The following is a 17,434-nucleotide window of genomic DNA, read 5'->3' as shown; positions in this document are numbered from 1 at the left end:
TCACTCTCTGCTGTAGTACACTCACTGTCATACACTATACTCTGTTGTACTCACTCTCTGCTGTAGTACACTCACTGTCATACACTATACTCTGTTATACTCACTCTCTGCTGTAGTACACTCACTGTCATACACTATACTCTGTTATACTCACTCTCTGCTGTAATACACTCACTGTCATACACTATACTCTGCTATACTCACTCTCTGCTGTAGTACTCTCACTGTCATACACTATACTCTGTTATACTCACTCTCTGCTGTAGTACACTCAGTCATACACTATACACTGTTATACTCACTCTCTGCTGTAGTACACCCACTGTCATACACTATACTCTGTTATACTCACTCTCTGCTGTAATACACTCACTGTCATACACTATACTCTGCTATACTCACTCTCTGCTGTAGCACACCCACTGTCATACACTATACTCTGTTATACTCACTCTCTGCTGTAGTACACTCACTGTCATACACTATACACTGTTATACTCACTCTCTGCTGTAATACACTCACTGTCATACACTATACTCTGCTATACTCACTCTCTGCTGTAATACACTCACTGTCATACACTATACTCTGCTAAATTCACTCAGCTACTATACTCTGTTATATGACATGACAGTGACTATTCTCTGTTATACTCACTCTCTGCTGTAGTACTCTCACTGTCATACACTATACTCTGTTATACTCACTCTCTGCTGTAGTACACTCAGTCATACACTATACACTGTTATACTCACTCTCTGCTGTAGTACACCCACTGTCATACACTATACTCTGTTATACTCACTCTCTGCTGTAATACACTCACTGTCATACACTATACTCTGCTATACTCACTCTCTGCTGTAGCACACCCACTGTCATACACTATACTCTGTTATACTCACTCTCTGCTGTAGTAAACTCACTGTCATACACTATACTCTGTTGTACTCACTCTCTGCTGTAGTACACTCACTGTCATACACTATACTCTGTTATACTCACTCTCTGCTGTAGTACACTCACTGTCATACACTATACTCTGTTATACTCACTCTCTGCTGTAATACACTCACTGTCATACACTATACTCTGTTATACTCACTCTCTGCTGTAGTACACTCACTGTCATACACTATACTCTGTTATACTCACTCTCTGCTGTAATACACTCACTGTCATACACTATACTCTGTTATGCTCACTCTCTCTAGTGCGTCAGTGACTGAGGCGAGGTGCGTCTCTCGTGTGGTGTGGGTATTACTGTGACGGTGACTGAGGCGAGGTGTGGGCATTAATGAGTTTCTGCCCGTGTGTGAGTCCAGGTGCTGTCCCTGCCCCACCGCCGGCTGGTGTGCTGCTGTCAGCTGTATGAGGTCCCTGATCCCAACAGGCCCCAGCGGAGTGGCGTTCACCAGAGAGAAGTCTTCCTCTTCAATGACCTGCTCGTGGTGAGAATCACTGTGCCATTTACCTCACTGCACAGTCTCCTCCTAGGTACTCCTGGGTGAGCTGTGAGAGCTGCACACTCTCCCTGGGTGAGCTGTGAGTACGGCACAGTCTCCCTGGGTGAGCTGTGAGTACTGCACACTCTCCCTGGCTGAGCTGTGAGTACTGCACACTCTCCCTGGCTGAGCTGTGAGTACTGCACACTCTCCCTGGGTGAGCTGTGAGAGCTGCACACTCTCCCTGGGTGAGCTGTGAGAGCTGCACACTCTCCCTGGGTGAGCTGTGAGAGCTACACACTCTCCCTGGGTGAGCTGTGAGAGCTGCACACTCTCCCTGGGTGAGCTGTGAGTACTGCACACTCTCCCTGGCTGAGCTGTGAGTACTGCACACTCCCTGGGTGAGCTGTGAGTACTGCACACTCTCCCTGGGTGAGCTGTGAGTACTGCACACTCTCCCTGGCTGAGCTGTGAGAGCAGCACACTCTCCCTGGGTGAGCTGTGAGTACTGCACACTCTCCCTGGCTGAGCTGTGGGTACTGCACACTCTCCCTGGCTGAGCTGTGAGTACTGCACACTCTCCCTGGGTGAGCTGTGAGAGCTGCACACTCTCCCTGGGTGAGCTGTGAGTACTGCACACTCTCCCTGGCTGAGCTGTGGGTACTGCACACTCTCCCTGGCTGAGCTGTGTGTGACATTTTTAGGGCCTATGAAGGAGGGAAACACTAGTGACTAACAAAAAGACGAGCTGAAACAACATGCTTGCGATCGACTCTAGGAGCTCCAGATCAATAATCATACGCCCTCTAGCGGCTGTTCTGGAAACTAGAAGTATCGAAGTGATGGCTGCTCGACTCGCTCCATCAATCACGGGGTTCAGCATTAGAATAGTGGGGCGCCCACACTGGTCTCTTTAGCGGCTGCACCTCCCCTTAACTATGCACCCGCAAGGCAGGCTGGGGGCAGCAGCCATGGGGCTGGACTTGAGGTCAGCCTGTCGACCAGAGATTGACCTGGCAGTGTAAATAGCTAGAGAGTTTATGAGCAGCCATTGTAAATAGTTGTCAGTGTTTTATCCTCCCTAATCCTTACCCTGTGTGTGTGTAACCCCTTCAAGGAGTTTCAGTCTCTGTCTGTCAAAGTCTGGGCAGAGGTAAATAAACCTGTTGTTGCTGGCACATCAGGGGAGTGCGAGCTTCATGCTGTGCAAATTCCCTGGTCAGCATCATGTCGATCGACGTAATTCAAGAGGGTGTTGACCCCTCTTTTTGTACACTTCGGAGTGAAAGTGCCTAGGGCCCATGAACACCAAACCTTCAGCTTTTCCCCCTGGCCCATTGTCTCACTAGACACTGTCTCTTTCTCTCCTGTTGTCCAGGTGACTAAGATCTTTCAGAAGAAGAAGACCTCAGTGACATACAGCTTCAGGCAGTCATTTCCTCTAGTGGAGATGCAGGTGCACCTGTTCCAGAACTCCTGTAAGAGACAACACAACTTTGATTTCTCTCACTTGTAGATAAATCTATCGTGTTAATGTTTTGATCATTTCCTACACACCTGAGCACTGCCATAGGTGCCTTTGTATGCATGGGATAAGATAGAAGAGAAAGGAAAGACAGAATGGAACAGAAGTGCCTTAAAGTCACACAGTTTTTCTGCATGTATGCATATTGGTCTGGGTGCATAACACTTCTCAAGACCTTCTGCAGCAAGACTACAAGCTGATTTTTATCGGAGTCCATCTTATAATGAGTATGTGCAAGATTGTGTAAAGATTTGTAATCTAGCCAGTTGTACTTGAAAGGAAATTAGGCAGAAGCTCATGGGTGTCTGGGTGCTGAAACCGCGCCTGATCTAATAGCTTGAGAGTTTGCACCTCTGAAAGTTCTGTTGCACAGCTGCGTCAGAATTTCTCTATGTGTTAGTATAAAAGAATGAGCAAAGGATGGCGTTCAGTAAAATGAAGTTTTTACCCCTGTTTGGTCAGGCAACATCTTCTGCGGTATCTAAATCAAAGCGTTTTCAGTTCTGTGGGAGTTGGAGCATATTCAGTTTGTAGGTCTTTTACACCAAAGTCAGATCTTTGGAGAATTGAAAGTTAGGAAGTATAGTACAGGGCACCTGCTCTGTGTTTTTGTTCAAACGCTGGCTAACGAACCCCCTGTGTGTGTGCGTGCCTGTGCGGTACGGCGTGCTTTCCCGTGTCCTCAGACTACCCCCACGGAATCCGGCTGACCTCGGCGATCCCAGGCGGGGAGAGGAAGGTGCTTATTGTCTTCAACGCCCCCAGCCAGCAGGACCGCACACGCTTCTCCAGCGACCTGCGGGAGAGCATCGCCGAGGTGCAGGAGATGGAGAAATACAGAGTGGAGTGTGAGTCTCTCTGCGGTTAGGAACTGGAAACTCGGGACTCGGTGCTGGTAGTGGTACAGGGGGCTTGCAGTGCTGCTCGTATGGCTCAGATTATTCTGTGTTTGTATTAGTTCTTCTTAAACTCAGTCAGTGCTTGAAATTTCACTGTCCACAGCCTGCACAGTTACACTGCCAGTCTCGCTCACGACATGCACACTTTCCCCTCGAAATTGTTTTTAAATTACTCTACGGGTAAATGTCTTTTCACCTTAAACTACTGGTTCAATGAATTGAGATAAGTGAGACTCTTGTGCGTTTGTATTGTGGGTTAGCAGGAAATCGTGCTCTCACATTGTGGTTTAAGGATGGCAGAGAGAAAGAGAGAGAAAGGAGTTTACTTGCCATATGTGCGCGTACTGTACACTGGGATTTTTATTTGTGCCGTTCTCTCGGGACATGCAAAGTACAAGAGACAAAACCACACAATGTGCACCGTATATTACAAAACACGAAATAATGACAGTATAGTCACAGGCCGGTGTAATAGCTCTGGAGTGTGTGTGCACAACACTCAGGACTCTCAGTCTCCTTTTTATCTCTCTTGTTAGTACACTGTCCCTCTTTTGTGTCCTCTGTGATTTAACGCATTTGGTCTCGGGGGGGGTGATGCTCTCCCTGCTCTCCCTCTGTAGCGGAACTGGAGAAGCAGAAGGGTGTGATGAGGCCCAGCCTGGTGAGCAGTGGTCCTGTGGGAGGGGGTGTGAAGAGCGAGGCTGTGAACGGCACCCTGGGAAGGCCCAGCCTGGATGACAGCTACACGGCCGGAGAGGGCCTGAAGCGCACCGCGCTCAGCTCTTCCCTGCGAGATCTCTCCGAGACAGGTGAGGGCGACGCGCTCGCACCAGCCCCACCCCCCCCGGCCCTGACAGGCAGGAGCCACGATTCAACATCTCTGCCTGCAGCAGAGAAGCAGGACAGTGCTCTGGCTCCACCTGGTGTGTGGTGGCAGTACTGCAGAGCACAGCAGTGAAAGAAGGGTGTATTTCTGACAACTAAAAATTCAACTGTGTGTTTTCATACAGAATCATTCTCATTTAACTGGTAGGCCTTTTGTTTTTTGGCGTGTTACAAAAACCTTTACAATCCTTGTTTTTAAACACTCATGATCAGGGGGGGTCCATCATGAAAATTCGGTAGTTGGCAGAAAAAGTTTGCAATTCACAGTAAACCGAAGCTGGGATGACAATACTTTATATTCTTCTGCGTGCCTGCTGTCTGCGCGTTCTCCCTGCGAGTGAGTGGGGATTCAGGGAGTTCTCCGTTTTCTTCCTCAAATCCGAAAACATGCTGCCTGGACTAACTGGTGCCTCTAAATTGTCCAGTGTGTGTGTTTGTGAGTGCCCCGTAATGGACTGAAATCCCAGTCTGGGCGTATCCGGCCTTGTGCCCACACTCTGCCGAGTTAAGCTCTGGCGTACAGTGACCCCATATGGGACGAAGTGGATATTGGAAGAGGACGGTATATTAGGCCTCACGCTCCTCCTGGAGAGCTGCAAACGTACCGCGCTGTCGTAGAAACGTCAAGGAAAGTAGAACTGACAAAAGGGAGACCTCTGTACCCGAGGCGGAGCTGGAGAGATCTCCCGTGGGAACGCTGGCGCAGGGTTCAGTCGCAGGGTGGGCGCGCGGGACGGGAGGTGAAGGGCCGAAATGGAGCAGGACAGCGGCGGCTCGCTTCAGGCCGCTGTGACAGCTCAGGAGGGCGCGCGCGTGTGTGAGAGTGGTCAGTGTTGGCCGGTCAGCTGTGGCCCTAGAGGGCCCCGTATCCTAACCTGGTTCTCCCTGGTTGGGTGCAGGGAAGCGCGGCCGCCGGAACAGCGTGGGATCCCTGGACAGTACCATTGAAGTAAGTGGGGGGGTCCTGTCTCCCCCCCCCCTGCACCACCATAAACAGGAGCCTCCATGTTCCCAGCATGCCGTCTGGCCTGTGTCAGTGTCACTGTGCACTAGTGGTGTGGAATGACTCTGCATGCTCTTACAGCGTCTTCATTTGATTGCTGTCGGGGTTTCTGTTTCATTTGTTGTTTTTTTTTGGTTTGATAATTAACTGATGAGCCGTTGTTTTACCAGTGGTTGCCGTGGTGCTGTGATGGCTGGTGTCGAAGCTGTGGTTTGGTGTGGCATGTGTTCACCCTGTGTCTTCTTTAAAACGATTCCAGCCCACTGTGTATTCTGTGGCGGTGTCTGGGGTGGTGTTCAGGTCTGTGGGTATTAACCCTCGTTTTCCTCCTTCTCTCCCTCTTTCTTCTTCTCTAACCTTCCCGTTATGCCCTTCAACCTCTCCCTCATGTTGCTCTCTCTCTCTCTCTCTCTCGCTCCCTCGCTCGCAGGGCTCCATTATTAGCAGCCCCCGCCCTCACCAGAGGCTGCCGGTGGGGGGCGTGCCCGGCTGCTTTGGACTCGAGGAATACCGGCCTCACCGCCCCATCCTGAGCCCCGGAGTGGGGGTGGGGGGTGGGCCGGGGCAACAGTCCGCTGCTGGGGGGACCAGCAGCAGCAACAACAACAGCGGAGGGGGTGGGGGGAGCGGAACTGGGGTCAGCAGTTCGGGCTCCTTCCTGGGCTCTCTCTTTGGGACGAAACGTTCCAAACCGGGGCCCATTATCCCCCCGGGGCCACACTACCCCGCCCCCGTGCCTCCACCGACTACTGGAGGACCCCCTCCTCACTCCCCGTCCTCGCTCAGCCAGAGCGAGGGCGGCCAGTCCAAGATCCAGGCCCTGCACGCGCAGTACTGCCACAGTGGCACAGGGGGCGCTGGGGGACAGTCGGCCAACTCCAGTCAACCACCCCCACCCTACCATCATCACCACCGCTACCACGTGCAAACCATCCCCTCCGGACCCCCTCCTGGCCAGGCGCCACCTCCCCCTCTGCATCACACTATTCAAAGAGGTTCTTTGCCCAAGCGGCCCCCCCAAACGCAGCTCCAGCAGCAGCAGCAGCAGCAGTTAGCACAACTCTCCCAGCTGGCTCAGCTTTCCCAGCATGCAATGCAAGGTCGCTACGCCAACCTGGCTATGGCCAACCTGGCCGGCATGGGCCCCCCCCCCCTTTCTCCTCACTCCCCTCATTCTCCCCTCCCACAGTACACTGCCGTGTACCCCGTAGCACATTCGCAACACTCTCCACACCCCGCTGCCCTGCAGCAGCAGCAGCAGCAGCAGCAGCAGCAGAGAGGCAAGCCGCCTCAGCCACTGGCTCACTCCCACCCCCACGCACACACCCACCCGCATGCGCACACACACCCCCACGCTCACGCACACACCCCCCACCCCCACACGCCCCAGCAACACTTCGTATTTACCTCCGCCAGCGGCCCACCCCGGCACCTGCCCCAAGCCGCCCAGCAGCACCAGTACATGCCACAGTATCCTCCTCTGTCCTCCATCCCCCCTCCCCCCCCCCACTCCCCTTTACCCCCCCCTTCCTCCCCCCTTACCCCTCTTACCCCTCTCTCCCCTCTCCCCCCCCAACACCCAGGGCAGCCCCAGCCAGGGGGGCCCCAGGGCGGGCAGGCGGTCGGGGTAGGGGGTGGGGGCACCGGCACAGGGGGCAGCTCCAAGTCCAAACCTATCAACCGCATCAGCACTGTGGTGTGAGGGGGGTGCGGAGCTGGAGCCGGGGGGGTCGGAGAGGCAGGCTGGTGGGGCCGGGGGGAGGAGGCTTGGGGTCGCTGGTCAGGGCGGAGGAAGCCCCTTCGGGAGGAGGCCGAGTTCGGAGGGGCCATTCCCAGCTCTGCCACAGCGCCGGGAGGAAGCGCCGCAGCTTGCTGAGGCTCTGCTACTTTCACATCCGCTTCCCCCAGGTGTAGAGCCAGGCCCCCGGCATCCCAGACACACGCCCACAGACAGACTCTCAGAGCCTGGCTGCTATACAGAGGGACAGAGGCTGAGAAAGAGACGCACGCAGGTGGAGAACTAGCCGTGTACAGGCATCGCTCTCCCAGCAGATGTTGGCAGCGGTCACCGTCAAAAGTCCTGCGAAACGGACGTCCTGGGAGCCCTGCTCTCAGCGGATGAAGTCGCTGTCACTGTAGTCAGCTCGGAGCACACACTCACGTTGGCCGGCAGATCTGCTGGAGGTGTTGAGGGCTCAGCACGGAGACATGTCGAGGCGAAGTAGGAGTCGCCATTGCAGAATGGTGCAGCGGGGGGGCAGTGTGCAAGCGGCAGCATTTCAGTGCATGATGGCCGAACTGCTCTGCAGACCACAAAAGGGGTCTGGAAAACAGGTGATGCATGTGGTCAGCTGCAGTGCCTCTTGCGCTCTCTACAAACCTAGTGACCTTCAGTTTGTCTAGGTGCACTAAGTGTAGAGTACATACAGGGTATTTACAGTACTTCAGTGGACAGTGTGCAATTATAGGTTTGTGGGAAAAAAAGTGCGAAGGAGGGAAGCACTATGTGCAGGTGGTAAGACCTTCTTGAGTATAAAATGAGGCAGTGTGGGCCAATGGTTAGAGCTGAGGGAGGGAGGCACTAAGAGGCAGAATAGATGCAGCTGATGGAGGAGTCAGTTTTGCTGCTAGTGGTCAGTGCTAATTATTTTTGCTTCTTTACCTGTTTAAGCATGGGGAGGGTGAAGGATACCACACAAACATTTGTATCAAACATTGTGCCAAACCTGGAGCTCCAAGCGCGGAGGACAGACCAGTATTGAGAGCGATAAGGACAGAGAACAAGGACTCCTCTCTTCACTACCCCTGAGAGACATGCAGAGGAGGGAGAGAGAGAAAAACTTACTTTAACCGAGTTTTGGACTGTCCACCGAGGGGAAGCGACTTCTCTCCCTCTTTCTTTATTATTATAAGGACCAAAAAATGGACAAAGAGGAGTTTACAGACTTTGGGAAGAAAAAGGACGCAAAAGGAGAAAAGCGAAGCGAAGGGGTTTTTCTGGTTTTCCTCGCTGTTGCTGCGAGGGACCGTGCGGCAGCCAGCGAAGGGAACGGGGCTGTTCCGCACACCAGACGACGCACATGGCCAGACCCGCTTGCCCTGAGCGTACCTGAGGCGGGAGGGCTGGTGCTGAGGCAGATACACCACTGAGCCACAAAGACGACAATCACACACTGACTGACGGGCGCACGTGCGAGCAGTCAGAGACGGATCCCAGCAATATGGACAGACACACAGAGAAACCCTATACGTGCACAGTCAGACACGAGGATCTGAGGCGCGCCTGCTCTTTTAGATGTCAATGCTTGAGAGAGGGATTGAACACCTTGCCTATTGAATGAGTCTAAGGGAGCAGTGAGCCTCTTTAGGGTCTGTTGGAGGCCTCCTCTCATCCCTGACGCAGAAAGACTGACAGTTGGAAGTTTTTGGCAGGGTGCAGAGGCTGCTCACACACTGAAGGAATTGGCAAACGCTTGAAAAACACACAGACCCATAGACAAAGCCATCGGACAGACACAAACAGGGAACTAACCAGCGAACAAACAGACCTACAGACTCTGTCTCTGCAGACAGACAGACTGAGACGCTTCAAAGACACAAACGCAGAGAGCAGAAAGAACAGAGCATAGCCAATCTGAAGATCACAGCCAATCTCCTTTCTCTCTGCCCCACTTCTCCCAGTTTCACTGAAGGAGAATATCCTCATTGTGCGGGGATATCTGTGGGAGAATATCCCAGATTGCTGTGCACAGAGGGGCGGCAGTACAGGTGAGAAGCCCTGAGGGACCAGAAGTGCTTTTATTTAAAAATCTGTATAAATAATGCAGAAGATCATGTTTTATTTACCTTAATGAATTTATGCTTTTCGAGTTATGAAGATTATTACTGCACAGTGTTTTTGCTGCTATGTGTCTGCTCTGCTCTGTGCACAACACTTGAATGTGAGGTTTGGCTGCTGTGCTTCACCCTTATGAACGTTTGCCATTGTAATTTTACACTGTTCAGATGTCCCCATTTATCTTGATTTTCACTCTGCTCCCCCGGATTTTGATAACACCGTGACTTTGCTGTGTTGAATGCCTACAACAGCAGAGTCACATAGGTGTGACCGGCATTTATAAGGGTTAATTACAGTGTTGTAGTCCGGTGTGGGAAAGCACCGTGAAAACACAGAGTCATAGGAAAGTAAGGTACAATCAGAAGGGTGAACCACAGTGAACATGCGCATTTACCATGTGGGCCTACCTAGGACTTTCCCAGGAGTGCTTTTGTGAACAAGCAGTGAGGGGTGTCTGTGCACTTCCCGGTTGCCCCAGGCTGCTCCATTTGCAGTGCTGATGAATGGCCTCAACACTGCGCTGCTTGCGTGGGCATTTCCCTCATAGTGGCCCATCACCAACTATCCCTGTTTATGATCCAGTCAGTGCTTCATTACAATACTTTTAAAATACTTTGCATTGCTTTTTCAAACACCGTGTTCAGGGCCTGGATCCCAGGGAGGGGACTTATTCTTTGTGCTCCCGGTTTTTTAGAAATAAAAAAAACAAACTTTTCTGTATTTTTGTTCCCCCCCCAAGTGAATCAATCTGTTCTGAGAAACTGGGTTTGGCCTGTAGTAAGTTCATTTTAGTTTTAATCATGTAAGTTACTAGCCCTTTAACCAGAGTCTGGTGAGCTCTGATGGTGTACCTCTACAGCAGGTTTCCTAATCCTTTGAAAGGGCTGGTTCTAAGACTTGTGTTGCTTAAAGTTTAATATGCCATGGTTTTAGTCACAAGCTGCAGGCACATGTACAACTTTTTACCTTACTGTTAGTAAATTTACATAGCCAGACCTGTGGAATGAGTTTTTTTTTTTGCTTTACTGGTACAATGCACAAGCCAGCATCTCCCAGAAAAGCCTTGAACAGCCCAGAAGGGTGGGAGTCCTTCTTTTGTCCTTTGTAGCAGTATTAATACTCCAGTTAGTGTCTGGGGTGAGTTAATGTTGCTGTGCTGAGGGAGTGTACACACTGATAACTTTCAGTGGTGTCCTTGAAAAAAGGATGTCTCCATCAGAGTCCCTGTGATCCATCGTCTGCTAGCTGTCTTTCCAGCTGAACTCCCGATCACTTTATCAAGCCTTTACCCACTGATGGTGAAAGTTCCTGAAGTAGACTATAACTGGACCTTTATTCTTGCCTATAACATTTTAAAGGCAGATCGGAGTTATATCTGCACATTGTAGGAGCTGAAAAAGATTTTTTTAATTAAACGTAGATGCAGGGTTGACACGGTTACTGATGCACTCAGATGGACTGGACTAAACACAATCCCCTCTTTTACTCTTCCCCTGCTGGTCAGCATTCCCGTGTGCCAGCACATCAGCCACATGTCCAGTGTGCCCTGCTGACATGGTCATTACCGGCAATCCTCTCTTTTTTTCCTGAAGCTGTTCCTGCTTCACAAAGCAGATGGACAGGAAGAGCGTTAGAGGTCACCTATTGTTGCTGTGCACAGGAAAACACTGAAAGGCTGTGTGGGACACTAGCGCCTCTTCCACCTTCACCTTCAATTCTCTCATCATGTTCTGAGTCTCCCTTTTAGGAGCTTGTTAACTGACTGATGGGGGATTGATTAAACGATCTGTTTGCTGCTGTTGGCAAGACAAAGTGAGGGTCTCAGCCTGCTGCTTCAGTCTTTTACCTGCTCCAGCTTGCGGTGCTTGATTAGCTACTTCTCTAAATTTTTGTGCTCAGACGAAGTTCTCCTTTGCCCTGGAATTGTGGTATAAGTCAGACCTGATGGGTGCTACAATTACAGGCCTGGCTCTGAACGATGTGCACCTAAAGAATCACAAACAAGGATTTGACGGCCCTAGGTTTTTTTATATCTGGAAATGGCATTTTCCAGGTTTAGAAAAGAGCAGTGTGCCACTGCAGGCCTCATGGCTTATGACGAAGGTAGTGCAGCCATTCCTCCAAGCCCAAGGCTGCCAGAGAAATCTTACTGTTCCCTTCCTGTGAGCCGCACTTCAGTTGCCCAGCCCTGTGCTCCTGCATGGGAGGATGGCCCTTCTCACAGTTGGCCAAAGACCTTGTCCAGAGCGGAGCAGACAAAGATTCATTTTCCTAGCTCACCGTTCGGGCAACACTGCGTTTATTTCCTGTCCAGCCCAGGGCCTCGGAAGTCAAGCCGTGCAGCTTCAGGATTTGGAAAAATTGGGTGGTCTGGGAGAATGTGGTCCAAATTTCCTGGTCGTTAGAGTTTGTCCAGTTCCGCCCCCAAACCCAGGCGTGCATCAGACCTCCGCCGCCTCCTGCAAACAGCTTCCCACTGCCTTGGGTCCTCAGGAAATCATTCCAGCATTTAAGACCAAGAGACGTAATTCAGGAGATCAACACCCTCATTATGAGTCATTAGCTTTGTTCTCAACTCCCTGACCAAAGTAATTGAGGTTCTGTTAGCTATTATAGCCCGTCCCTGTTGAAAGCAAAAGCTTGAGAATCTACTCCTTTCCCACCCTCCAGCCCAAAGCAGGCAATACCAGGCCTCCGAAGTGAAAGGAGCCTCGGAGAGAGAGCCCTCGAGCCCAGCGAGAGTCTGGGGTGGCAGGGCTGTCTGGGGCCTGAGCAGGAACCACGCAGACACTCCTGCAGAAAGGCAGCAGAACCAGAGCAGTGAACCGTCAGGGTATCCTCGAACCTTTGCCATGGCCTTTTCCGCCTTTCACACTGGTTAACCTTCCAGTGTGTGGGGCGAGCCCATTCGGCCCGTGCCCTCTGCCGTCCCGGACCACTCTGATGCCATCCCTTGTCATGGCGTGGGTCCGCTGGGGTGGCAGAGCTCGGTTCTGGTCAGTGTTGACGGGGGAGGGTTGGGGCGTTTTGGGAAGGCATGGTGAGGAAGAAAGTCAGACGAGCGAGGAATGCAGGGGGAACTGTGGGAACGGCCAGAGGTTACAGTGCTTTCTGGAGAAGGGCTGGCTGGGGCCGGTATGCGCTGCTGCTTTAACCCCAGTGGAAGAATCAGGCCAGTTCCTTCATGTTTCATTCTTTCAAAGCAGGGGATGTGGGGGCAGGGAATTGCTGTATTACAGGGTTCAGAGATTGATATGCATTAGATACAGGTGTTTCTAAACTTATTTTCTTTTTGGAGACCTGAGTCTATTTTTTGCTGGTATATCAGTGTTACTACAATGATTATTAATATTAATATTAAGATTGAGAAAATGACTTCTTACTGCTGAACAATATATATAACTATACATATATTATATATAGATATTCTCGAACATTGATTGTACATGAGAGCCTGACGATGTGTGTGGTTGCAGTGTGAAATCTTTGGATTATTATTATTACGATGATGAAGATTATTATTATTATTGTTATTATTATTACTATTGTTGTAACTATTATCATTATTGTTTCTAGCGATGTTCTGTAATTGGTTTTATTTTTTATTTTGTCTTGAAATTTCTGGTATGTACGTACAAGAAGTGTGTATATATATACCAGACGGATATATAAAGTCTTTTTTTTTATAGCAGCCATCTCTGTTTGCGAGATGCGGTTTTAATGAGGTTTTGTGACTTTGCACAGGATGACGATGTTGGCCGTGCCCGCAGCGACGCTGCCCCATCATGCTTTGTGATTTTTCTTTATTTCTCGATGATGTGCTCTACTTTGCGAAGCAGACAGACGTGTTACATCATATATATATATAATAAACAGTATATATTCCTCATTCAGTGAAGAGACCCAGGGAGAAATACCTGACTGAAAACTGCAAGACTGCTGCTACTGTGTGCACTCCTGCACGTCAGGACCTCTTCCTCGCTGTGCCTCTCGCTTTCTACTGCCCTCTCCCTGTTCCAGGATTCACTTGTTTCTAGAGGGAGAGAGAGAGAGACTGCTGGTCTTTAGTGGACATGTTTCTAAAGGGAGTGAGAGAGACTGCTGGTCTTTAGTGGACATGTTTCTAAAGGGAGAGAGAGTGTGTTGGTCTTTAGTGGACATGTTTCTAAAGGGAGAGAGAGAGACTGTGCTGGTCTTTAGTGGACATGTTTCTGAAGGGAGAAAGAGAGACTGCTGGTCTTTATTGGAAATGTTTCTAAAGGGAGAGTGAGGGAGACAGTGTGCTGGTCTTTAGTGGACATGTTTCTAAAGGGAAAGAGAGAGACTGCTGGTCTTTAGTGGACATGTTTCTAAAGGGAGAGAGAGAGACTGTGCTGGTCTTTAGTGGATATGTTTCTGAAGGGAGAGAGAGAGACTGCTGATGTTTATTGGAAATGTTTCTAAAGGGAGAGTGAGGGAGACAGTGTGCTGGTCTTTAGTGGTCATGTTTCTAAAGGGAGAGAGGGAGACAGTGTGCTGGTCTTTATTGGAAATGTTTCTAAAGGGAGAGTGAGGGAGACTGTGCTGGTCTTTAGTGGACATGTTTCTAAAGGGAGAGAGAGAGACTGCTGGTCTTTAGTGGACACGTTTCTAAAGGGAGAGAGAGAGACTGTGCTGGTCTTTAGTGGAAATGTTTCTGGAGGGAGAGGGAGAGACTGTGCTGGTCTTTAGTGGACATGTTTCTGGAGGGAGAGAAAGGGAGACAGTGTGCTGGTCTTTAGTGGACATGTTTCTGGAGGGAGAGAGAGAGACAGTGTGCTGGTCTTTAGTGGACATGTTTCTGGAGGGAGAGAAAGGGAGACAGTGTGCTGGTCTTTAGTGGACATATTTCTGGAGGGAGAGAGAGAGACTGCTGATCTTTAGTGGACATGTTTCTGGAGGGAGAGAAAGGGAGACAATGTGCTGGTCTTTAGTGGACATGTTTCTGGAGGGAGAGAAAGGGAGACAGTGCTGGTCTTTAGTGGACATGTTTCTGGAGGGAGAAAGGGAGACAGTCTGCTGGTCTTTAGTGGACACGTTGCTGAAGGGAGAGAGTAACAGGAGAAGGAGACGTGGAGAGACATGGGTAGCAGTAGTTTGCTGTATTTTGTTTCTATTCCTGAGTCACTTTGATCATAATTTTGAAATGTCTTCCCATTGTGACCCCCAGCATGTATCCCCTTTAGTATCTGCACTTACTGAATGAAGATGTATAGACATGAATGTAAATATTATATAGTATAAATAATGAATATTGACTATGGAATGGACCGTACCATGTCTTTGTTATTCAGGGGTGTGTATGTGTGTGCGTGTGACTGGGCGTGTGTGTCAGATGGGGGGGTTCAGGGCAGAACCTTTAGTCTTTTTATTTTGTTTTCTCTCATTTACATGAGGGGCAAGAATGAATTGTTATTGTAAAGTTCTATGTGTAAGAGGAGTTATTAATAATATTTTAAAAAGAAATATATATGGAATTTTATTTGTATATATGAAGTTTAAAAAGAAAAATGTGAATATTTATTGCTTCTGACAATATAAAAAATGTTCTTGCTGTGAAACATGAGGCTGTCAAGTTTGTTTATTTTATAAAAAGACACTTTATTGAGTCAGCAGCTATATCACCCTGCAGCTCTCAACAGGTTACCCACTGAGGCTGAGCCTGGCCAGTACCTGGATGGGAGACGTCCTGGGAAGCTCAGGCTGCTGCTGGAAGTGGTGTGAGTGGGACCAGCAGGGGGCGCCCACCCTGCGGTCTGTGTGGGTCCTAATGCTCCAGTATACTGTAGCGGGCGCCATCTTTCGGATGAGACGTAAAACCGAGGTCCTGACTCTCAGTGGTCATTAAAGATCCCCGGGCGTTTCTCAGCAAGAGTAGGGAGTTATCCCGGTGTCCAGGCCAAATGTCCTCCCTCAGCCTTCACCGTGGCCTCCACACTGTCCCCATGTATGGCTGGCTTGCACCTGCCCTGTGATGGACTGGCGCCCCCTCCAGGGTGCACCCTGCCTTGTGCTCGCTGCTTGCTGGGTACGCTCCGGCTTCCCGTGACACCATGTGGTATATAGTGCAGTTTGGCAAATGACATGACACTTAATTATTGAGTCCAAACGTTTTCAAAGCTCTGATGCAAAATGGCACTCCATTTTCTTTCTAACACTAAATACATTCCCAGACCTATTGGATGAAAAGGTACATTTCTCTTTTCTACAGCTGTGCTGTCTCTTGCTAGATTTGCATTTTTTTCATAAATGGGAACCCAGTCGTGCTCACGTGACAGGGAACACACAACTCCCAGGGGCCAGAATTAAGGATGCTTGAGGAGTTTGCTTCTCCCCCACAGTACCAGCCTGGCCAAGGCTGCGCCCGGGCCTCTGTGGTCCACACCCACGCCTGTTCCTGTTGTCAGCTGGGTGACTGAGCTTGCCTGCCCCTTGTTAATCGCCGCCCCCTGCCAGCTCGCAGACAATGTGGTATCCTGTTTTCAACGGCGCTGATCTTAATCTGATCGGAACACGCCACCGCATCGGCGTCGAAGACACGGCTGCGCGGCCCGTCCGGCAGAACTCGGAACACGCGGCCCACGCCGAGGCGGGCTTGCAGGAGGGCGCCCCTTGACTGGAGCCACTCGGCCCCGCAGACCGAAACAGGGCCAGACTGAAAGCTCCAGGTCAGAGCCCTGCAGGTCCAATAGGCATCTTTCAATGAGCAGTGCCTCAGGAACTGGGGGGGGGGCAGTTTAACGGCTATAATTATGCCAAGACTTCCCAACAGCTGGTTTCATAAGCGCTTGTAAGGGAAACTGCCGTTGCCAGACTGGAGTTTTGCTGCCCTGACAGGTCGTCTAAAACCTCCCACTGCAGTACAGCCGCCCGGGCTGCGACTTAAAAAAACACAGCGCGGACAGACGGCCCGAACTCCGGCTTCTTCACGGGTCTGCAGGACCGGCAGGTACTGAACCTGCTCCCGGAGTCGCCTCCTGCCGGCACGTACCGATCCTCATTGCACCCTCCCCCGCTCTCCGCGTCACTGGGGGGTGTACATCGGGGGGCCCTGTCCCCCAGGCAGCATGTCTCGGGTGGGAAGGACTTGCCAGGTCACGTCTGGTCCCTTTGTTAAGGTAAACACGAGCATGCCCACGTGTCCTGGTAGCAAACATGACCAGACCTCCGAGGAGAAGCGCTGCACAAGTACTTCACTACAGCAAGAAGCGCTCCACTTTTTACTTACTCCAAATGACACGCTACAAATTTGATCAATGCTTTTAAAAATAAAAACTCCCCCCCATCGGTCCTGCTGTTTTTCTCGATTTGCACCTTGATATTGTTGCATTTGTAGCAGTGAATTGTGTCCTTAAAGAGAAAAGAGTCAGTTGTGACTCTGTTAATTAGGGCCTCTCACACACTTGTCCCTTGCAAATGAGTTTCTTTTCTGGGAAGAAGGAAGAAACGATTGATAGACCGGTACATGCCGGCCGCAGGCGGGCGGCTGTCGATCAGTCCGACATGCTGAATATCTTACAAAGGAAACAGGAATTCAGATCATGTCCGCGGTCGCACTGGCTGGTTCACAATAAGGCCACACGGGGGCGTGATTCTCGGACAGAAAGGGTGGCGTTTTCCCCTTAATTCATCTCTATCAGCGGGACTAGCTCATAAAAGTTTCACCCGTGCGTGGGCATCGGTAGTCAAAATGTGTAGATTATTGCAAAGCAAACGATAAAACAACAATACTGCAGACATCGCTTCGCAGCGAAACAGGGGGATCCTGCGACAACCGGCCATCGTAGATTGAATGAGAAAAAAAACTTCAATGAATAAAA

The 17,434-nt window shown here is 50.4% G+C and overlaps 1 protein-coding gene across 6 annotated transcripts in view; it reads left to right on the top strand.

Annotated features, from left to right (window-relative positions):
- Positions 1 to 15,175, top strand: part of LOC107077936 (IQ motif and SEC7 domain-containing protein 2-like) — a 91,786-nt gene extending 76,611 nt beyond the window's left edge. For 5 of the 6 annotated variants that reach the window (XM_069183982.1, XM_069184003.1, XM_069183992.1 and 2 more), the window contains 6 exons: positions 1,327 to 1,452; positions 2,825 to 2,924; positions 3,658 to 3,819; positions 4,491 to 4,679; positions 5,655 to 5,704; positions 6,189 to 15,175. In XM_069183982.1, the coding sequence (XP_069040083.1) occupies positions 1,327 to 1,452; positions 2,825 to 2,924; positions 3,658 to 3,819; positions 4,491 to 4,679; positions 5,655 to 5,704; positions 6,189 to 7,460 (1,899 nt within the window). In that variant the 3' untranslated portion in view covers positions 7,461 to 15,175. The remainder of the gene's footprint in view (positions 1 to 1,326; positions 1,453 to 2,824; positions 2,925 to 3,657; positions 3,820 to 4,490; positions 4,680 to 5,654; positions 5,705 to 6,188) is intronic. The other variant, XM_069184010.1, reaches the window with a different exon arrangement.
- Positions 15,176 to 17,434: the final 2,259 nt, after the last annotated feature.

This window comes from Lepisosteus oculatus, chromosome 2, assembly GCF_040954835.1.
Source record: "Lepisosteus oculatus isolate fLepOcu1 chromosome 2, fLepOcu1.hap2, whole genome shotgun sequence".
NCBI lineage: Eukaryota > Metazoa > Chordata > Actinopteri > Semionotiformes > Lepisosteidae > Lepisosteus > Lepisosteus oculatus.
This window is presented reverse-complemented; position numbering and strand designations above follow the sequence as displayed.